The sequence below is a fragment of the Diceros bicornis genome, chromosome 25 (assembly GCF_020826845.1).
Source record: "Diceros bicornis minor isolate mBicDic1 chromosome 25, mDicBic1.mat.cur, whole genome shotgun sequence".
In the NCBI taxonomy this organism is placed as follows: domain Eukaryota; kingdom Metazoa; phylum Chordata; class Mammalia; order Perissodactyla; family Rhinocerotidae; genus Diceros; species Diceros bicornis.
Window position 1 is genome coordinate 4,858,045 of NC_080764.1, and position 22,892 is coordinate 4,880,936.

The 22,892-nt window shown below is 51.9% G+C and overlaps 1 protein-coding gene across 1 annotated transcript in view; it reads right to left on the bottom strand.

Annotated features, from left to right (window-relative positions):
* Positions 1–6,685: 6,685 nt before the first annotated feature.
* Positions 6,686–22,892, bottom strand: part of FBLN1 (fibulin 1) — an 86,103-nt gene continuing 69,896 nt past the window's right edge. The window contains exon 17 of the mRNA XM_058568149.1: positions 6,686–7,453. Within this exon, the coding sequence (XP_058424132.1) occupies positions 7,314–7,453 (140 nt within the window). The 3' untranslated portion in view covers positions 6,686–7,313. The remainder of the gene's footprint in view (positions 7,454–22,892) is intronic.

A 22,892-nucleotide genomic window follows, 5' to 3' on the forward strand; every position in this document is an offset into this window, starting at 1 on the left:
GAATCATATAATATTTGTACTTCCATGTCTGGCTTATTTCATTAAACATAACGTTTTTGAGGTCCATACATGTTGTAGCATCAAAATCTCATTCTTTAGTATGGATGAATAATATTCCATTGTATGTACAGACCACATTTTGTTTATCCATTCCTCTGTTGATGGACACTTGGGTTGTTTCCACCTTTTGGCTGTTGTGAACAATGCTTCTCTGAACGTGTGTGTACAAATATCTGTTCGAGTCCCTGCTTTCAGTTTTTTGGATATGTAGCTAGAGCAGCTGGCATTTTATGCTGTGTCTTCTGAGGTCAGGAGAAGTTCACCAGGCAGAGAAGGTGGAAAGGGCATTACTCCAGGTGGAGGGATCTGTGTGTGCAAAGGCTCAGAGGCCTGTGCGTCCGAGGCTAATGAGTTCCGTGTGTCTGGATCCTGTGAAGAGTGGGTGGGGGAAGTGGTGGGGAAGCAAGGTTGGGGCCCAAATGTGAAGGGTCCTATAGCCACACCACAAGGTTGGTGCAGGAGCCCCTGAAGGATTCGAGACCAGGAGGAACTTCCTCCGATCTGGGTTTTGGAAAGATAACCTGGCAGCCCTGGGGAAGATTGGATAGAGAGGGGAGGAGACTCAGGCGAGGTGATTCACCAGTGGGAGAGGGTGAATTGAGGTGATTGAATGAATGAATGAATGAACTAAAGAGAGCAAATGGAGGGAATGAGACCAAGTGGTGCAATATCTTGCAGATGAAGCAGAGGAATTAGGACCAAGTGTACTTTCCTCTGAAGGAGCAAATTCCTGGGAAGTAGCAGGACCTGGAGGTCAGGGCAGTTGGAGTGGGAGGATTCAGGACGCCTGGTTCCAGCTCGGAACAGACTTGCATTTATTTCATGTGGCAGCAAACACACCATCCAGGAGACAGCTCATAGAATCACAGCACCGGACTCTAAGTGCCTGCAGAAAATCAGCGGGGAACAAGCCAGAGTGACGTTTATCTACAGGGAGACCAAGTCCAGGAGGTTTTGATGATTCAAAGTAATTACTTCAGTCTGACTTGTACTGTTGACCCCTTTCCATACATAATTTTGAGCATAATTGTAATATCATTGCTTAGCTAAATGACACTGATTCATGCAGGAGCTGCTGCAAATGTTAATAAACCAGCTGTGTTAAAAATGGATCACTCATCATCACGTGCCAAAGCCTCCTAATGCCCCATAATGTTTAATAATTAAATCGTGACACCTTGAACTTGCAGCGGACACCGTGAATCACAGTCTCCAGATGGGAGGCAGCTGCACCGTATCTTCTGTGCTACTTGCTGTCACTTAGGATGCTCGAGTTCATTGAACCGGGCTTGTGGAGGTGGATAATTCTCTGTGCTCTGTGCCTCCCTTCTGGCAGCAGTTCCCAAGGAAACAGGTGCCCCAGACGGGGCTGCTCTCCTCAAGGCGGAGACCAAGGGGGTGCGTAAGGCAGGTGCACCCACACTCATGTATGCCTTATTTTTGAAAAACATGAGAAAATAACAGTATTCATCCACTATCTATGCTTTCCAAGAAACATATAAACCAAGAGACAGATTATTGAGCAAGAATTTAAAAATTATATACACACACATGTGTACAAATGTGTGCACAAGTGCGTGCGTGCGCACACACACACACGGTATCAGTTTCCTAGGGCTGCTGTAACAAATTACCACAAACTTGGTGGCTTAAAACAACAGATATCCATTCTCTCACAGTCTGGAGGCCAGCTGTCAGAAATCAAGGTGTGGGCAGGGCCAGTTCCTGCTGGAGGCTCTGAGGGAGGAGCCATCCCAGGCCTCTCTCCTGGCTTCTGGAGGCTGTCGGCAATCCTTGGTGTTCCCCAGCTCTTGGACGCATCACTCCCATCTCTGCCTCCATTTTCACACGGCCTTCCCCTCCGGGTCTGTGTGACAAATCTCTCTCTCCTTTCTTTTATAAAGACACCAGTCATTGGATTTAAAGCCCACCCTAAACCCAGGAGGATCTGATTCTGAGATCCTCAATTTGATCACATCTGCAAAGAATTTATTTCCAAATAAGGCCACATTTGCAGGTACCGTGGGTTAGGACTTGGACATATCTTTCTGGGGGATAATATTCAATTGCCCACACATAGAGTAATAGTACCTTCTAACTTTAAACTTTATTCCATTCACTGAATAAGTGGGGGGGTGGGGGACACAGTTGTCCTCCGGGCCACCACGTCCTCCACGGCCTCCCTGCCCTGCTCCACCCAGACTGGGGAGCTGGTGCACAGGGGTCCTGCTCACATCACTCCCCCTCCCCGTCATGCCCAGCCTCTGGTTCCCAGCTCTGATCACCTGGCCTATGAGTGGCCCAGAGCCCTGCCTGGAACCAGGTGACCACGCCTGGAACTCCAGGTCAGGCAGCCTGGGAGCATTTGGGGTATGTACTTATATACTTGAAACCCATGTTGTATAAAGTGGTCTGTGCCCTGGGCAGTGGGAGTCCGGGAGAAGCCCCAACTCTGGGAGACAAATTTGGGCTGAGGCTTAAAGGATGAAGTGGGATAAGTCCATTTTTTGTAAGCCATGAACGCAAGGTTGAGGCTGGTTTTGAAAAACTGTCCCAAAGTGAATCCTTTGGTAAATGAAAAGTTCCTTTTGTTAAGAAAATAACTGCCTTCTCTTTTGGCCCCTATTTCCCCACACCAGGGAGGTGGGATTTCGTCTTCCTTATCTTTGTATCTCCCATCATCCCCCAAGGTCCTTACACCCATCTTACTAAATGCTGTTGAGCTGAATTAGAAATATAAGCCACTTATTAGAAAATATTAAGGAACTGTTGTTAATATAGTTATGTATAACAGGCATGATGGTTGTGTTTTAAAAAGTCCTTATCCGGGCCGGCCCCGTGGCTTAGCGGTTGAGTGTGTGCGCTCCGCTACTGGCGGCCTGGGTTCAGATCCCGGGAGCGCACGGACACACCGCTTCTCTGGCCATGCTGAGGCCATGTCCCACATACAGCAACTAGAAGGATGTGCAGCTATGACATACAACTATCTACTGGGGCTTTGGGGAAAAAAAGGAGGAGGATTGGCAATAGATGTTAGCTCAGGGCCGGTCTTCCTCAGCAAAAAGAGGAGGATTGGCATGGATGTTAGCTCAGGGCTGATCTTCCTCGAAAAAAAACAAAGTCCTTATTAGTAGAAATGTATATTAAAAAGTATTTAAATATGAAGTGACACGATGTCTGAGATTTGCTTTAAAATACTCCTGCACTCTGCCCTCTGGATGGTGGAGAATAACTCCCCACCCCTTAAGGGTGGGCTGTGCATAGTGACTTCCTCCAGAGAGGACAGGATGGATGGGGGAAAGTTACAGTGAGAAGCCTGGCACACACCTCAGCCAGGTGACCCAGGTCCACACCGCAGGGATCAGTTATGCTGACGGCATGTGCCCTGATGGGATGTGACGAGAAGGGCTCCTCACCTCTGTGGTCTTCCTCCCCCAAACCCCAAACCCCAGTCTAATCATGAGAAAAATAGCAGACACATCCCAGCTGAGGAGCTTCCTACAGAACACCTGCCCGTCCTCCTCAACACCGCCAAGGTTAGCAAAAACAAGGCAAGTCTGAGAAACTGTCCCAGCCCAGAGGAGCTAAGAAGACGTGACGACTTAGATGTAACGTGGGATCCTGGGACAGAGAAAGGACATTAGGTGTAAACTAAGGAAACCAAAATAAAGTATATATTTTAGTTAACAATAATGTATCAATATGGGCTCATTAATTATAACAAATGTACCATACTAATGTAAAATATTAATAATAGAGAAACTGGGGGCAGGGTACATGGGAACTCTTCACTATTTTCACAATTTTTCTGTAAATCTAAAACTGTTCTAAAAAAATAAAATTTATTAAAAAAATACTCCTGCAAAATAAAAGGAGACTCCAAAAACCCATTTTTAGAAGGTAACATTTTTTTAATGTTCAATTTAGTATCTCATCAAATCATCATTTCTTCAAAATGCAAATTGATCTTGTAAAATGTTAGTGGTAGAACCCAGGACCCAGAATGGGTCCCCTGGCATTCACTGTAAAATTCTTTCAACTTGACTGTATGTTTGAAATTTTTCATAATAAAATATTAGGAAAGAAAAAATGCACCATGATTTCCAGGTGTTTTTTCACTTGAACAAACTTGAGAACCTTGATGGGACGTAGAAAACCTGGCTTACCTCCTTGGGTTCTAGTTGGCAGGGTGGGCCCTGCCACCCTTAACACTGGTCACTCCAGGACACCAGGTGACTCGCCTGCTCCGGCCACATGCCATGGTGCTTCTCTGAACATTATAGTACGTTCTCTTCATTCAAAGTAGACAGCTTTCTGGTAGAACATTACAGCACCAGACCTTCTGGAACCTTCTCTCCAAGTTTCTTCTACTATGAGATCAGCAAAAATGATTCCACCTGGTGTCTGTGTGTGTTTGCCTTCTCATCCTGCTTATAAACTGCTTTCCCTTTAGCAATTCCCCTCAATTATTTTGTTCTAAGGCCGCAATTAAGAAGGATCACTGTTGTCGGGTGCCCAGAGGCACTGCAAGCTCCCTTTAGCTGGTCCCCTGATGTAGCCGGCGCTGGGCCCTGACAGTAATTACTTTGCAGTAATAATGGGATACTTATCAGTCCATCAGGTGTCCAACCCAGAGCATGATATGAAATATGAAAAGTTAGGTTTGTGTGTAATTTACACAACTGTCTACTGAGTCTCTTTCGGATGATTAAAAAAAAAGAAATGCAGAATTAAAAAGATGCCTGGCTTCCCGGAGCACATTCATGCGGCTTGACAGTGGCAACCGTTATCATCATCACCATCATCATCATCACTGTTACTAAAATTTTAACGATGAATGATAATAAGATCTCACACAGGCACGCAGCACTTTACAGTTGCAAAGCCCTTTTACGCTCATCATCTCCAGTGCTGCTCACTGCCATCCGAGGGCAGGGCAGCTGGGCAGGGATTACTGGCTCCACTGTGCAGATGCTGCTAGTTCCTGCCAAGGTGAGGTTCGGACTCCGCCTCTCTGACTCCGTGTCAGGCAGGGCCTGGTCTCAGCCGCCTCTCTTCTCCTCTGTTTCTCCACCAGGCAGTTCCCTGCCCTCACCCCCACCCCTCTGTCCGCTCCCAAGCCCGTGCGCCCTCGCTTGGGAAGGGCCGATTGGCCAGCTAGGGTCATGTGCTTATCTGAGAGCCAATCAACGGCAGGAGGCTTGGCTCTGCTCACCAATGGCAGCTCCTATCTTACCCCTATTAAGAGTATGGGAGGGCCCTTTCTAAGAAGGAGCTAGTGCTTCTGTCTTCCCATCCCATCCCCACCCAGGCCTCAGGAAGGGTGAGGCTCCCAGAAACCAGAACTGCCTGGCTCCTGCAGACTTGCTCCTCAAGCTGCAGGTGAGAAACCGGAACCCCACGTGGCCTCCTCATTTCCCACCCCTCATCCTGAGGCTTCCGTTCCTGTGGTCAGACTCCAGGCCCCTCGCTTCCCTGCCAAGACACCAATCCACTGGCATTGAGAGCTGCTCATATGTCCCCTGTGCTCTCCTCATCCATGGACCTAGGTCCTGGACCGTCCAGCCCCCCACTGGTTCTTCTCCTTCTAACCAGCCTAAGATGCCCAGGGCCCAGCAGGCCTTGTGCCTGGCTGCCCAGGCCTGGCTTTGAGGGACCAGTACCCCGAATAAGTGACCTCAGAAATGCTGGGAGTTCCTCAAGGTGGTTAGAGACCATGTTCTGCAGAGTTGGAGTACTGCTGGTTTGAATTACCAGAACACCAGCCACACTGAAATCCCAACCAGCAAGGGTGAAGTCCCATGTGTGGGGCTGAGCTCTCAGCCAGTGCCAGGGTCCAGGCTGCTGAGAGGAGCTGGGGCACGGGAGGAGAGAGGCTCTGGGCTGTGAATGGGATGTCTAAGAAGACGGGATAAACCCAGGGCAGGATCTGGAGGAGAAGCGTGTGGAAATGAAGGGCCTGGATGCTGAATCCCTGTGGGTCCAAGTGGCCTCAGGGTAGAGGGTGTTCTCGGCCCCACCACCCATGCTGAGGTTATTTATCGGGACACCCCGTAAATCCAGTCTGTCCACGTCTCTTCCAACACAGGTTTTAGAGAGGAAAGTAGTTTGGAGTCTGAGAAACTGAATTTGAATCCCTTCTTTGTCTCTAAAATGTTATGGGACTTTGGGCAGTTGAGTTCCTCTCTCTGAGCCCAGTTTGCTCGTCTCTAAGTTGGGCATGATCATGCCCCCCTCGCTGGGCTGCCAGGAGGAGCCAGTGAAGCACCACATGCCAGTTGCATGGGGACTCAGTGCACACGGGTGGTCTCTCCTTCCCGCTGAAGAGAATCATTATTTCTCCCCAGCAATTGCTAGAGGGGATCCGAATGCCCACGAGGGACACTGTCACAAGCTAGAGCTCTGTGCCCTGCCTGGTAGGGCATGGCATGTACTTGTGCCATGCTTCTCAGAGGGTGGGCCTGGTATCAGAAATACTGTGGGTGGGAAGCTTGTCCAATACACACTGTGGGTCCCACCCCAGAACCTTGGGAGGCAGGTTCTTTGAGAAGGCCTTGGGGGACATTCCCAGGCCCTTTGCTAGTGGGGAGCCCCCTTCTTGAAAGACTCCCATGCACAGGCCATCAGGAGGATCACAAAGCTGTTTATTTTCCCACCTATGATAAGAAAAGACGATGCAGGGGGCAGAGAAAACCCAGCCATTCCCCTGGAACATCCTGGGGCCACACACACACCTAACAGGCTGTGTCTTTACCAAGGGATTTTTCTGTTTCCACAGAACTGCAATTTACCTTCTAAGCACTCCCCGAGGCATTGTGTGTCATGCTGCTTCTGGGCAGAATTTGTCAGACCTGCTAGTCTACAGAATTGGGCACACAAAATCAGATTTTAGCAAAAAAAAGTATTAAATGTCAAATTCATACAATCAGGGCAAGAAACGGTCTTCTCTAGGATTTGGACGAGCTGCCCCCTGAAAAATATCTTTCTTTTGTTGGTCCTTAGCAATGCCTGGCCCACAAGCAGAAAAAGGGAGCAAAATTTAACCTTTGCATTAAAAAACAAGCAACGTTTTCAACCAAACAGTGGAGTAACTGGACTCGTTATTCAAACACCAAAATACATCAGATGGACTTATTCCTCTGGCCCAGCTTAATACATGACAGCCTAACACTACAAACAATACATAAAATCAAGAAATGTCTGGGTGGTACGACGGGGACAGAGCACAGTCGTCGGCAGCAATGATGTGGCCCTCAGAACCAGTACTCGGAGACGAAGATGTGGACGTTGACGACATTTCGGTGGGACACCACACCCCCGACCACGTAGTTCATCTCTAGCTTCAGAACGGCGTGGAACGGGCCCACGATGGGCCGCACTTGGCGCACGACTCCTGGGGAAAGAGCAGAAGATGTTCTGGAAGTTAGCAGGGACCGTAGCAATGTGGAGATCTGGGAAATGATTTCCCTCGAGGAGTTTCAGAGCTAGAAGGGGCCTTAGACCTCGTCAAGTCCCACTGTGAGCCAGATGCTGGAGTCCCCTGCATAGCATCTCCCTCCACGTGGTCACCCCCGGGGACGAGTGACACTGAGCTCACCACGGCCTTTCCATTGTGCACACAGCTCGGACTGTGAGGAATCTGTGCATGGGGGCTTCGGGGTCAAACGGCCCCTGGGGTCAGCGCCAGCTCCTGCTCTCCTAGAGTCCGGGTTTCCTCCCCTACCACCATCTACCTGACAGAGGATTCAAGAGCCTAGGAAAGGGACTGGCGTGGATTGGATGTCCAGTAGACACCTGTCCCCTTCCCTCCTACGCACTGTGCCCTGTTCTGACCCTTGGGAAGAAACAAAGCAGGTGCGATCCCTGCCACATTGAGGACCCTTTATCGGAGCATGGAAGTCCCGATTCCCCATGGGACATACCCCTGGATCCCTCAGTCTCCATGCCTCTGTGGAGGGTGACACCTGAGCTCATTGTTCAGTGTTTGTGGTAACAGGTGAGCAAGAGGCAGTTCGGGTGACAGAGGCTCAGAGTGGGTCGAGCCTGAGCAGCAGAGATGGGCCAGGGCCATCAGAAGGAGGACAGGCGGCAGAGGGGAGACAGGTGTCGGTCTTGGGAAAGCAGAAACCTGCTGGGTGAAGCTGCTGAGGGGGGCAGGGAGTTCTGCCTGGACCAGGGTGGGGACCAGGCAAAGGCCATGATTGGTGGCCTCCCCTGCTGGGGCTCAGAGTACAGGGCACAGACAAAGCTCAGCTTGGTCCAGGTGGAAGAGGGAGCAACCCCAGGTGTTCTGCAGATTTGCAGGGGAGAAGGACTGGGTGGTAAGAGTGGGTTCCGTAACTCTCTCCAAACCTGTGCCTGGCCAGCTCCGTATCTCCAGGCCAGGCCCTGCTGGCACCGCCTTGCCTTGGCAGGGCACCCAAAGGCTCACAAAGAAAACTCCCCTGCGCTCTGGGATGAGACAGATGGGGCTAGGGTGAGTGTTATCATCCTGGCTGGACTGTGGAGGGACCGCCATCTTTTCTGGGGCTCAGATTCCTCAGCGAGCAAATGATGCCACGTGACCCTGTGCTTCCGCACTGTGTGATCCAGATACCCCAGCGCAGCGACTGGTAAAGGTGTGAGCTCCAGGTGTGCAGGGCGATGTCCCCACCAGACCGGCAGGCTCATGTGCACTCATGCATTCCTCAACAGCCTCCAGAAGCTGTTCTCAGATACAAAGAAAACTAATAGAATCCTGGTTTCAAAGCCAGCTGAGGATCTAGGTAAGTGCCGTGCTCTGACGGAAGTCTGCACGTTGTCCAGCAGGGGAGAGAATGGAAGTGAGGAAGGCGGGGGGAGTCAGGAGAGACTTCTTGGAGGAGGTGACCTTCCCTGCAGAGGAAGCAGCACTAGCAGAGCCTGCAGGCTTATCCCCAGTGCCTGGCGCACAGCAGGCGCCACCAATAGCTGTTGACATTTAGGAATGAACCACCTCTATGGCCCCTTCTGCATCCCACCTGCTCTGATATTAGGACTTGCCCAGAGTCATGTGGGGCAGGGGTTTGCTGGAACTGCTGAACAGCCGGCTCTCTGGTTGGACCATATGACAATTTCCATGGCTGATTTCAAGCCACCAACGGACGTCACTGAAGGCGGGGCTGGGAAGAGCGCATGACCAGCAGCCCCGCACACCATTGCAGGGATGCTGGCAAAGAGCGGGCCTGGACCGGCGGCTCCACAACCACGTGTTGAGAAGTAGCCACTGATTGTTTGCTGTGTCAAATCGCTGATTCCGGGCTGGTTTCTACAAACAGCCCCGCCACAGACGTAGGAAACGTGCACGGGGGCCCTCGGCGCCCGCTCTGCACTCAGCAAAGGCCCTGGGGAGACTGAAGGGTCGCGAGGACGTCCTGCACCAGCGCTGGCTCCCAGTCAGGAACACCAAGTTCATGCTCAGAAGGGGAATTTGGATGCATCGTCCCCCCTTTCACTCCCTGGGCTTAGGTTTCAAAAGTGAAATGCCCAGCAGCTGGGGTGGAATTCCAGGCGATTCTAAGCAAACAAGGGCTTTAGCTCTGATGGAGAGATAAGCACAGGCTTCTGTGGGCTGTCAGCAGCCTTTCTCTCCTCCTACCCCGTGATGACACTGCAGCTTTGTCCTGTTTGAACGCCCTCGAACATCTTCCTGTTTGAACGCCCTCGAACATCTTCAGCTCCCACCTAAAGACATGGGCTTGTCACCGCCCTCGGTTTGCCAGCCGCCCCTGATGACCGGGCCACTCCTGCCTGCCCCTCCTTGGGCACAGTCTGGGCCAGGTGGGTGGGGGCTCCCCCATGGCCCCCTGGGGGGATCACAGCCCCATGCTCTCCTGCCCCCTCGTGCCCCCAGCAGCATCACCTTCTCCTCTCCCCAGGCCTGAGACCAACAATGGCACCCACCAGCCTCAGTGGCCTGGGTTACCTGCTGACCTCACCCTCCCAGGGGCAGAGAAGGTTATTACTACCCTTCCAATGCTCAGATGGGTTCAGGGGGCTTGAAGGAAAGAAGAGAGGGGCTGGGTGAGCCTGAGAACTGTTCTAGGACAGGGGAGCAATGGAGGTGGAGAGTACACTTCTGCAAGCTATGATCAGATATATATTTCTATATATCATTATTATGTTTATGTAGCATATAATTAATATACATTACAGTTATATAGCATATAATTAGGATATATGTGATATAAATATATATTATAAACTATATATTATTACTATATAATATAAATACATAAATGTTTAAAATATATTAAAAATCTAATATATAAATATTATTATATATAAAATATGTATTTTAAATTTAAACTTTTATACATATCTATATATTTTATTTTATATAAATTTATGTTAGTATTATATAAAATATGTAATTTATATATTATTAATATATACAATATATTTATTATAAATTTTAATATAAAATATAAATATTGCAAAATATTATAAAATAATTATATTACACACACATGCACATTTAAATACAGATTCCTTGCTGCAGGTGGGAACTTTAATAGCATCCACAGTCCAGAGCCACAGAAGTCTCTGGGCGTACCTATGTGTGCAGGCGCTGGGCTCAATAAGCATGTAGAGAGAATGATGGGCTGTCCTGGGTGGGCTCAGTCGGGGCACAGAGAGGAAAGAGAAAGTGCCGATGCAGTGAGCTAGGCTCTGGGACAGGGAACAGCAGGGGGACCCCAGATGAGTTATTTAACCTTTCTGACTCTCAGTTTCCTCTTCTGTGAAACAGGAATTAAAAATAGTGACCTTGAAAATCAGAAAGAAAACAAATACAAGGTCCTCCTTCTTCTCCTTCAGAAACGACCACTGGATGTCAAAGAGCATCCCCATATTTAAATGTGAGTTGATTTTCAGTTCAAGTACGGCTAAACTCTTGCATGATTGAAAAATAGAACAAGTGTCGAGTATTTTTACTGGATTGATTTTAAAATTTGAGGAGAAAGGAAAGTTCTGAATGTGTAGAAAATGTTTGCATATAAATACATCACATCAGGGCGCTTCACGACATTCAGTTTCTGTGATGGCTAGAGACCAGAGCTCCATGCTGTGGCCAATTGTTCGGATTGTAAACGGCTAAATGATGAGACAAAGAAACACAAGAGGAAGCAGAGGGCTGCAGGAGTGAAAAGGGCATTGGGAAGGGACAGGGCAGGGAGGAGGGTGAATTTCTGATGCATGTCACATTCACTGCCTAGATTTTCTCAGGATCTTTGCATTTAACAAGAAAAATGATTCAGGCGGAACAAAAAGGCGTGCTGCAGGGGTTAACCAAGAAATTGTGTGAGTGCACACAGCAGTGCCCAGGAATGTGCCTCCCTTCCTGTTCTCCAGAATCAGCGTCTCTATCCCTCTCCTCTGACCTGAAGTCCACGTTGACTCTCCAAGTCTCTCCATAGCCCTAGTCAACCCAGGGCTCCCTTTCTCAGGCCATGCCCATTCAGCAGACCTGACCACTACTTCTTCAGCCTAGCCACACTTCCCTGGAGGTCTGGTTTGGGTGAATGTGTTCCCTCCATTCCCAGGTTAGTTCAAGCTTGAGTTTCACCTCCTTGTCCTCACCTTGACTGAACCCAGGCTTTCTCCTGATATCACTTCTTTCTTCACAGCTTTCCTACACATCCATCCATCCATCCATCATCCATCCATCCATCCTTCCATCATCCATCCATCCATCATCCGTCTATCCTATATCCATCCATCCATCTACCCATCCACCCATCCATCCCTCATCCATCCATCCACCCAACCATTCAACATCCATCTATCCATCCAATAGAGACCACTCTGCACAGGGGAGGTTTAAGGAAGATTCCACAGAGGAACTGACTTTAAATTGGATTTTGAAGAATAAGTAGGAGCCAAGGAAGCAGGTAGGACATGTGCAAAGCCCAAAAGTATGAAGGTTCAGGCGAGTTCTGGGAACAGTATTAATCTTGGGGAAAGACAGGCAGACGAGGCTGAGGAGGTGGTAAAGGGCTTCTCCAGGGACCTCACACCTCATCAGTCTCACGGAACCAGGAATCTGGGTCAGCAGTTTCTTGGCTTCCCCCTCATCACCGATTCTAGACCATTGTTCTTTCAGAATCACCAACAACCTTCCTCGTGCAGGGAAACAATGGAGGGGAAGGAGAGGAGCACTTGCTGCCCATATGTGGCATCGCAAACATCAGAAAGCCTCCACCAGGGCTCCAATTCCATCCATCCACTTGACCATACAGATATGCAGTCAGCATCTGCCGTGTGCCAGGCCTGGCGGCCAGCTGGACTGCTTATGCCCTCTTTCATGAAGCCTGTCCAGCTTCCCTTTGTGTCACCTGGTACCTGGAGGGAGCTCGGCTGTAACACTGCATCTGCCCATCGCAGGGAACCTTCAGGGTTCGTGCCCTCTTCAGGGCAGGGTCTGCATCGCATTCATCTCTGTCCTACTGTCTGCAGCCCAGGGCCCGGGGCAGGACACAGCAGGAGCTCCGTCACAATTATTGAGTGGGATGAAGGCAATGGAAGAAAGAAGGAGAAAGAAGGGAGGAGAGAGAAAGGGAAGGAAGGAGAGGGGAAGGAAGGGACATCAGTCCTTGAGGCCCCCACGATCTAGGAAGGAAGACAAAACTGTCCTCAAGGAGAGGAAGGGGAGCCTCTGAAGGCTCTGAGCGAGAGCCGTTTTATTCAGAATGACCATTCTGGCAGCAAAATGCAGGCTACGGGGAGAGGTGCATTTCTGTCACGGCTGCCTTGTCCATCTTACCTGCTGGGAGTTTACCTCCCCAACTTCCCAGAGCCTCAGGAAAAAAAAGGCATGGTGCTGAGTTCAACTGTGTTAATCTTCCAAATCCTCGTCCTTGGCATTTCTGCTTCGGGTCTCAGACGCTGCTGGTATTCCTCGGCGTGTCTGTGCCTCTTAAAGATATAATTAAGCCTTTTTTTTCCCTTTGAAAAATGTAGGCCCCCTCGGGCACTTCACCTTCATGTCTCGTCTCTGCTTTGTAAATTGCAGCTGATGTGCGGGGATCCAGGAGCCTGACACGGAGCACACGAGTCCAATGGGAAGACTTTCTTGGGGTCTGTGGTCTGCATTCCTGTCCCCTGAAGCCATCCCCCAGCTTCTGCTGGTTGGGGTTGCATTTGATTGTCCATCAATTTTTTGAAGGATGGAAAATCAGCCATGGGGCTCTCTGCACAAGTCTCATGTCTCTGACACGAGAAATTTATCTATAAAGAGACCTGGGGTCACAGCCGTGGGGTCCCACGTTGGTTCCTCACTGACCAGCAGTGTGACCTTGTGCAAGTCACCGTCCTTTCTGAAGTTCAGCCTCCAACTCAGAGTCCTGTGATTCTAACTGACCAAGTGTAATGGCGTGAACATGGTTGTCAAAGAATATTTTAACAAACAAGATGATGAATTAAGAGACTGTGATATCTCATGCCAGTGGAAACTAACTGTGCTTTTTAAAGACAGAGATTCGAGTTAGAAAAGGCAGAGGCAGAAAGCCCCATGTCAACATCATAGAAAGAAAAGAAGCTATCTCCACCTGCAATCAAGGTACAGAGTCATTTGTTTTCTTGCTTATCACCAGTCTCCCCACTGCAGTGTAAGGCCAGAGGCCAACAGCACTGTCTTTCTTGGCCACTCTTGAATCCCTGGTTCTTGGAACACAGTAGGTCCTTGGTCCTACTTTGTACCTGACACTGGAGGCACTCAACCAACAGCTGTTGAATGAATGAATGAACTAAAGATCAAAGCATTAAGCACAATTAATAAAGTTGAAAATTATCATCGAGAAATGAAAGTGTTGGGAAAGAGTGGACGATAGCCAAAGGTCCTGGAGTTTCCAGGCTTTGACCTCTTGGAAGGAAAGAGGCGACAAATGAGAGCCAGGCCTCACTGTCTGGCCTTGGTGGCCACCACGCAGAGCCACAGCCAGGGAGGAAGGTGGAGTGTGGGCCTGTGTGGACAAGGTGCTGGAATGGAGAACCTGGGAGCTCAGAGGAGACCCATGTGGTCTCGCCAAACACTACCATGGTGCAAACCATCACCCAGATCTCAGTAAAAAAGCAAACCATCACCCAGATCTCAGTAAATTTTCCTTGATAGAAATATGATCCCTCGGGCCGGCCCCGTGGCTTAGCAGTTAAGTGCGCGCGCTCCGCTACTGGCGGCCCGGGTTCAGATCCCGGGGGTGCACCGACGCACCACTTCTCCGGCCATGCTGAGGCCGCGTCCCACATACAGCAACTAGAAGGATGTGTAGCTATGACATACAACTGTCTACTGGGGCTTTGGGGGAAAAAAGGAGGAGGATTGGCAATAGATGTTAGCTCAGAGCCAGTCTTCCTCAGCAAAAAGAGGAGGATTAGCATGGATGTTAGCTCAGGGCTGATCTTCCTCACAAAAAAAAAAAAAAAGAAAGAAATATGATCCCTGAAGGCTAGGATTAATAGCACAAACCAAAGGCAAAGAGGAAAAATCAAGAACGCGAAGGAATACTGTCAGTACTTACAAAGCAAAAAACTAGAGTATGGATGGGCTGGGGAAAGAGGTACACAGCAGAGGAAGGGAAATGGGAATTGACGACCCCACGTGCCCACTTCTTCGTTGAGGCCTCCCACAAGGCTATGGAGGAGAGATTACACCTTCCTGTCACTGGGGAGTAGAATGTCCCAGATCACAGCTCAGAGAGCATGGGCTCTATCCAGATGTGACTGACCCCAAAGTCCAGCTCTTTCCGTCCCACTGCATCTGCTCTCTCCTCACACTGCAATGTGATGTGAAGGAAATTTCCAGAATGTACTGCCCTTGGCTGAGTCATAAATATAGGGCAAAAATGGCAGAAAGGAATTATAGTGTAATTACATCAGTAACTGGCAGTGAAGGGACGGAGTCCTGAAACCCTGTCCTCTCTTCTAACCCTGAAAAACACCCAGGGAGGAGCGTGGAAGGAAGGGGGACAGGTGTCTGGGCTGCATATTTAAAATACCAAATGGCACTCGACATGTCTCAGCAGAACTCATCATCCCTATTTCTTGATTATTATAAATGTGCTCCCTCCCCAGGTCTCCTGTGAGCTAAACCAGACAGTTTGGACGGGGAAGCTGCAGGAGCTGAGTAAAAGAGTCGGCCCCCGGGTCCACCTTTCCCCTTGGGGAGAAATATGAAAAGAAATGTCAGCTTTGCAGTAAACCTTTCAGCCTCCCTCCCTGACGTGGCAACTAACATTTTTACAGCGCTTTGTCATTGTAAAGCCCACTCCCCTCTACTGTCTCTTTCCCGCTCATCTCAGCCTCGTTGTCCGTGGTTCATGGAGAAGAAACAAGGCTCTGTGTGGTGAAGTGAGTTCTGAACATCAGGGAGCCAGTGAGCGGTCACCAGCCCTCGAACCCAGATCCTGGGCCACTGCCCTTTCCAGCAGGCCAAGGAGGACAGGGCCTGGGCGGTTTTCCGGAAGGGATTTGCCCTCAGATGCACCTACTTCTACCAAAATGTGTTGGCCAAAAATGTGACTGTGACGGGAGGGATGAGAAGTCATTTCCTCCCCCTCTGTGTGGCCTCCGCCTGCTGGGGGCCTTCCCTGCCCCAGGCCCAAACTCATCACCCACGCAAACCTCTCCAGACGCCCCCAGACGGGCAACTCAAACACTCTCCCACCTTGTTCCCCCAAACCCCCTGCGCTTCTCCCAGCCCCCGAGAACCTGGAGTCATCCTCAACAGGGCACTTGCTTCCATCCCTCATGCTCGATCATTACTATGGCTGTCTATTTTTAAGAGTCTCTAGCCTCTCCTCTCTGCTCCACCCCACCCTCACCCCTGCCTCTGTGCAGCCCTCACTGTTTCTACAACACCTTCCTCCTCAGCCACACGCGCCCTCCCACTGTGGCCAGAACTAGCCTTCTACAACGGAAATCAGACGCAGGGGCGTGTTGGGGCTCTGCTTAGAACTCTTCCCCCTCCACCCCAGCCCCGGCTCATAGCAGGTAAGGTGCGCCTTGGTTAGGCCCCTGCTGCCCTATCCAGCCTGATTTCCCAGCACACTCTGCTCCAGCCACGCTGAACCCCTCGCAGTGGCCCCAAGATGAGCAAAGGCTATGGAAAGGCAGGATGTGCACAAGCCTTGCCAACATGACTTGACTTAGAATTGAAGACCTGGGAGTACCGGAGAGAGACAAGCACTGCCCTCTGCTTTCCAGGCGTTAAGGCTACACTACCTCCTCCTTGCGAGGGATTAAGAGGCCTGCCTGGCACGAGGCTGGTGAGTGCAGAATGGGCTGGAACGGAGTGGCCTCTCTTTACTCATTAGGCGAGCACGAAGCACTTGCTCTGGGCTCACACAGTGCGGGCGCTGGGTTACAAACACTGACGGGCGCTGGTCCGGGTCCTCAGGGAGCTCGCAGCCCGCAGGGGAAGGCAGACATCGACGACGGGCAGCAGAGGCCGTGAAAGGTCACCAAAGATGCTTCAGTGGAGCTAGGGAGAAGCGCACACCCCCGGACCTGGCACCAGGCATTCATCGAAGCTTCATCAAGGAGTTGACCTGGAGCTAAACTCTGAAGGACAAGGTGGCCTGGCAAGAAATAGGCTGGGGAGGGGCTCAGCAACACAGAGAAATGCAGATGTGGAGAAATTTCAGGATTGGGCCGGACATCGAAGAGTAGGACTCCGCCCTGCATAAGGTCACTCAGGAAGGTCATGGCGGCAGGAACCCCACATCCAGTCCTGACATGCCTTGTGCTCTCCCAAGTCATGCCACCTGAGCCTGGAGCTTAGATAACCTGCTGGGATAGCACCTGGCACACAGCAAGCGCCACCAGAGGGTTAGCTGTTAATTTGACGACTGTGATAATGGGGACCCGCTACTTGGGGTTCTCAGCCTCGGCCACGGATTGAACATTTCTAGTAGAGTCCATCTGGAAACACCCAACATCGAGGCCACAGGAAATGCTCTCCGTGACAGTGGGTGACAGTAGGTGTCTGGGTCCTTTACGTATTTATGGTCGTCAGGTGAGGTGATCAGAAGATTCCTGTCATCATCAGACTCTTCTTTTCCTAATTTTGTACAACATGCCTCTACTGCTGTTTGGCTAAAACAATTCAGTTTTTTAAAAAAGAACAATTTATGAATGTGCCCGGTGATCAAAGGCTTTTCAGAAGGTGCACAGCAGCAGCAGTCAGAGGGTCACAAATCATCCTGGCTGGACACAGACGGGCCCTGGAGAACCTTGGGAGAGGCTGCGAGGCTGCTCTGGGCTTGCTTTAACCCCGAGGTGACTCTGGAAGTCAGCAGGTGCGTGTAATCCTGCAGCCTGCAGGGTGCCAGGTCACCTCCTAGTGAGTTGTGTGTGTGTGCATGCGAGTGTGTGCAAGAAAGAAAGACAAACGGGAGGACAGAGGGGGACACTGCACAAATGAAGAGAAAGTCATGCAAAAACTCACAAGGCCATGACCACCACACCCTTCCACTGGCATGGGCACTTCTCTGCTCCCATTCACGGCAGATCTAGAAGGAGTCCCCAGACCACCTCCAGCGCTCCCACCTCCAGCACATCTCTCCTCCACCCCGTTCCACCTAGACAACCTTGTCAAGGTCACTATCGGCCTGGGTGTTGCAGAATCTGACTGGACTCTCAGCAGCGTTGACATGGGTCACTGCCCCTCTTCCTGGAAACACCTTCTCCTCTTCCAGGACACGGTTCCAGGCTCGCCTCCTCTCCCTCCGGCAGCTCCTCCTTATCTCCCCGACCTCTGAGCATGGGAGGTCCGCAGTACCCGGCCTCTGGCCTCCTCTCTCCTCTGTCTACATGGTCTCCTGCGGTGAGCTCGTCCGGTCTCGTGTCTCTGACCATCATCCACACGCTAACCTCTCTCAGACTCCTTTATTCTACTCCGCATCCCGGGGGTCTAACAAGATCCTCAGTCTTAATGTCCAAAGTGCACTTCTTCTTCTTCTTTTTTTTTTTTTTGTGAGGGAGATCAGCCCTGAGCTAACATCCGTGCTAATCCTCCTCTTTTTGCTGAGGAAGACCGGCTCTGAGCTAACATCTATTGCCAATCCTCCTCCTTCCTCCCCACCCCCCAAAGCCCCAGTAGATAGTTGCACATCTTTCTGGTTGCTGTATGTGGGACGCGGCCTCAGCATGGCCGGAGAAGTGGTGCGTCGGTGCGCGCCCGGGATCCGAACCTGGGCCGCCAGCAGCGGAGCGCGTGCACTGAACCGCTAAGCCACAGGGCCGGCCCCCAAAGTGCACTTCTGACTCCCCCAAAGCTGCCCTGTCACAGCCTTCCCCGTCTCAGCTGCTGGCCACCCCCGGCTTCTCCTTTCTCAGGCCAAAATCCACAGGGTCCAGACTCCACATCCAACTCCTCAGCAAAACCTGGCACGCCTTCCCATTACGTCCTGAATCTGTCTGCCTCTCATGCCTTCTGCTGGACCCACGTGGTTGAAGGCACTATCGTCTTCAGCCTGGACCACTGCAATCGCCCGCAGTGTCTCCCCGCTCCTAGCCTCACCCCACCACCAAGAGGGAGCTTCAAAACGTTGGGTCATCTCGAAACCCTCATATGGCTCCTACCTCACTCAGTGGGAAAGCCAGGGGCATTACAACGGCTTCAAGACCCTGCCTCATCACCCACCACCTCATGCCTCTGCTCAAGCCACACGGGCCTCGCCTCTGCTCCAGGGACTTTGCACATGCTATTCCCTCTGGCTAGACCTCTCTTCCTTCAGATCTCTGCATAGTTCATTTCCTCAGCCCCTCAGGTCTTTGACAAATATCTCCAACCGCCAGATTGAAAGTTGCTCCCCTAGCCCACACCCTGCCCTCCCCTCTCCTCTCCTGTCCTCTGCATAGCACTCACTGCCATCTGACAGTGTACATATATACTCGTTTCTTGTCTGCTCCTGCCCTCTGGACTCAGACGTGTACAAGGTAGGGATTCATGTCTGTCTGCCTGGAGCACCTTCTCCCGTGACACGGAAGCACACTGCTGAGACAGGAGGGATGCTTTGGCCAGGCTGAGCAGCGTGCCGGTGGGACCTCGCAGCCTGGTGAAGCCGTCAGAGCCACCGGGACCAGCAGGTCTGAGAAGCAGCCCACATGCAACACACGGGTCCAGGGTGCGGGTGGCGGCTGTGAGGCCATAGGAGGCTCGTGAGAAGGGCAGCATCTCGGGGTCCCAGGACCCACGGCTGGCCTCCTTCGGAGAACACAGAGGGGCCTCTGGCCTGAATCGTCCCTGGACTCCGCCTACAGGCCTGGCCCCAGCCCCACCCACCACCTCCCAGTGCTGTCTGACGGCCTAACTTCACCCACCAGTGGGCACCACTGGAATCCACCCCTGGGCCAGGCACGGGGCTGGGCCCTCCGGGTGACCCGAGGGAGAATGGTGTGCTTCTTTCCCACCTCTTGTCCCCTGTGCACCTTCTCCTACTCCCTTCGTGACACCGACACACCGCGACACCTCTCGCGCCCTGGCTGCCTTTCCCCTGCTCGGCGTGCCATCTGTGTCTTCGTGCACTGGCGATTTGTAGCCCCACCGACTCGGGCATGTGTCCACGGGGACCAAGTAGGTACGGGGGTGGGCATTCACAGATGCCAGCCAGGCCGGTGAGTCTTCCAGCCCAAACCTGATGGATGCCATCACTCATCGGCAAGGCAGGCGCCTTGGGTTTTGTGTCCTTCCTCCTGCTGGGGCTGTGACAGTCCCATCCACGGTGACACCACCATGCACGAATGCAGAGCTAATCTACCATACCCTTTAGCCACATCCTCTCCTCTGAGCTGCATCACAAAAGCCTGTCTGGGTGCAGGGGGTGGTGCTCAGACCCCAGGCTCGGGATGGCCAGGCTTGGGCCTCCAGTGCAGGGTGCTTCCTTGTGCACCATCCTGCCTACCATGCCGTCTCCTCCTTCCCCAAGGTGGGCGCAGAGGGGGCTGCTGGGGCAGGTGGCGCCCCATGACCCTCCCTGACCAAGTCCTGGGCTGCTGGCTGGAGGTTTGGTCCTGAAAACTGAGCTGGGGTGTAGAGGGTGGCATTCCTGTGGACAGAGTCCCTCCTTGGGCTGAGCCCTGGGCCCTGGACGAATGCTGTTCCATTACTGTGTGTCCAGCTTGGGCCATCCAAGGGCTGCCCGGGGCAGGAGCCCGGAGGTTTCCAGTGCTGTGCCCTGTGGCCCCTGTGTGCTTCACTCAGCTGGGCTCAAAGGTGGGGGCTGTGCCCCCTGAACCTCACTGAGCCCTCTGAGAGTCCAGCCTGAGGCCAGGGGGCACCCTGGGGGAGTCACTGGCTGTGTGACTGCGGGTGACCTCTGAGAGTTTCTGCATCTGTGAAATTGGGCGTCGAGAGCCCCTTCACGGGGCTTTGGAGGGATACAACTTGCTGTTTCAGAACGGTTACATGTCAGGCACGGGGCTGGGCCTGACGCCCTCGCCGCTCCATGGGGTCCCAGCACAGGGAGCACAGAAAGTGTTTGTCCTCCTCTCATCCCATGTTGTCCCCTCTGAGAGACCCCTGCCTGCCCTGGCATCCCACCGCCCCACAGTGACACGGCCAGCCTCAGGTGAAGTCAGCTGCAGCCCATCCCAGGCCCGAGGCAGCCAGGCCGTTGCCCTGGGAAACAGCTTGGCTGCTGGCCAGGGTGTGGCCCCGGGTGACAGGGCTGCGCAGCCCAGAGAAGAGAGAGCGCCTAATCCCGGGATTTGCCGTGAAAGCCAGGACGGGGCCAATCACTCACCACTGGGCAGGGGCAGCAGCACTGTTGTTTTAGGTGGAATTTCTGAATCTCATTCGCAGTGTGTACTGATCCTCGGCCAAGCTTTCCGGATCAGGCTGCAGGACGGGGTCAGCAGTGCGGATTTAACCCCTTAAGAGGTAATGATTTAAGGAGGTGATCTGGGCCCTGCTAGCTGGGACGAGTGATGGTGACTTGAAGCCTGATGGCTGGGCAAGCAAGCTCTCTGCTCTGACGGAGGCCTTGCCAGGCCAGGCAGAGAGGTATAACTAGGTTGGTATCTTGCACTGGGGGTGCTGTGTACAGTTGAGCAGGTGGTGCATGGCACATAGATTAGGCTGTGAATGGTACCCCTCTAGGGTTTTGCAGTGCACAACATATTCAACTGTACAGCCCTGCCAGATACCACTTCTTTCTCCCTCTGAGACAGTAACAGAGATGGAGCCTACCACTGAAAAACAGGCACTTTCAGCTGCAGGAACTCAGAAGGCAGGATGCTAGGGAAGCCTAGGCAGCTTCTTGAAAGCAAGATCTCTGGCTTGGATGTAAATTTGGTCTCCAGCACCCAATACAGGGCTTGGCATGGAGTAGGAACCCAGGGTGTTCTTGCTGAATGAACAAGACAATTCAAGGATGACAGAACCTGGAAGACATGGCCTCCACATCCTGCTTCAGGCTGGGCCACGAGACGTGCCCGTCAGCTCCCAGGCAGGTGCAGCCACTTTGGGGTGCACAGTCCTGGCCCTGTGCTCTGTACTTCTCTCTGGCCTGTTGTCCCCTCAGGAGGCTCCGAGTTGTCACCAGCTCTCCAGCTCCAACGGCTTCCTTCCAGCGGCTCATTTATCCCCTAACAACCTGCCGAGCTACGTTAACACTCGCACCCTCTCTCGGTCCTCATCACCCAGCGAGGCAAGTATTGTTACGGCAATTTTGCTGAAAAGAAAACTGAGGCTCAGAGAGGTTATGTGACCTGCCTGAGGTCACACAGCTAGAAACAGAGAACCAGAATCAAGTTCAGAACGTCGCACCCCAACATCAGCACTTGGGCGCAGAGACTCAATCCTGTTTTGCCCCCAAAGGGTCCCCTCAACCATTGATCATTTTCAAATGGTAAACTTGAAATAGAGTAATAATCCGTATACATCCACAGATGAAATTTAGAATGCTATTTCAAAATATGAAAGTTTTTAGTTACCTTTACGGGGGTGGTGGTGAGGGTATCGTATGAGGGTGTCGACACACTGGTCAGATTCAGAGGCTCCCGCATGGTGGGGAGAAGGAACTGCCGAGTCCCTTTTCACGGAGAAGTTCGAGTTCCACTAGTATTGACTTTCTGCACACCCATCGTGCGCCACACACTGTTAGGAGCTCCCACATGAGCATTTCATCTAATTACATCAATGGGCATCTGGAATTAGGGCTTATCCCCCTAACCTAACATAGGAAACCGTCTCTAATGTGAGCCGGACAATCATGTGATCTTCCATTCATTCAGACCTTACTGAGCCCAGGACTGGCTGCCACGGTGCTCGGTCAGCTGGGGCAGGGACAGGAACACTTCAGCTCCTCAGGGGACCCGAGGGCCCTCAGAGCCGCCTGGGGGGCTGGGAGTGTGGAGGACGACAGAGAACAGATTGGCATCTTGCAGACCTGCTCGCCAATGGCAGCTCCGACGCGGGGGCTGTGGGACCCCCGGGCCAGCACTTCTGTTTATTTCTTACATAAACAGTGATGCCAGCCTAGGGGGGCACGAGGCTGCGCGGCGACGTAACAGCATAGGGCTTGTGAAGGTCTCCATGCCCGGGATGAGTGATTGCACACAGGGCACCAAGCAATTCCTCCACTCCCAAGTAAAACTGTGAGCAAAATTTCCAGACCCTGTCCCTCGGCCCAGGGTGGCCTTGGGGACCTGAGGCCGGGCCCTGATACCATACGGTTGTCCTTTCTCCAAGCCAATGAGTACGAAACATCTCAGAAATGAAACCCTGTGTGCATACACACACTTGTCTCCGTCCCCACGCACAACTACATACTTAGCCACACCCGCACCTACACGCACCCACATACACTCACACT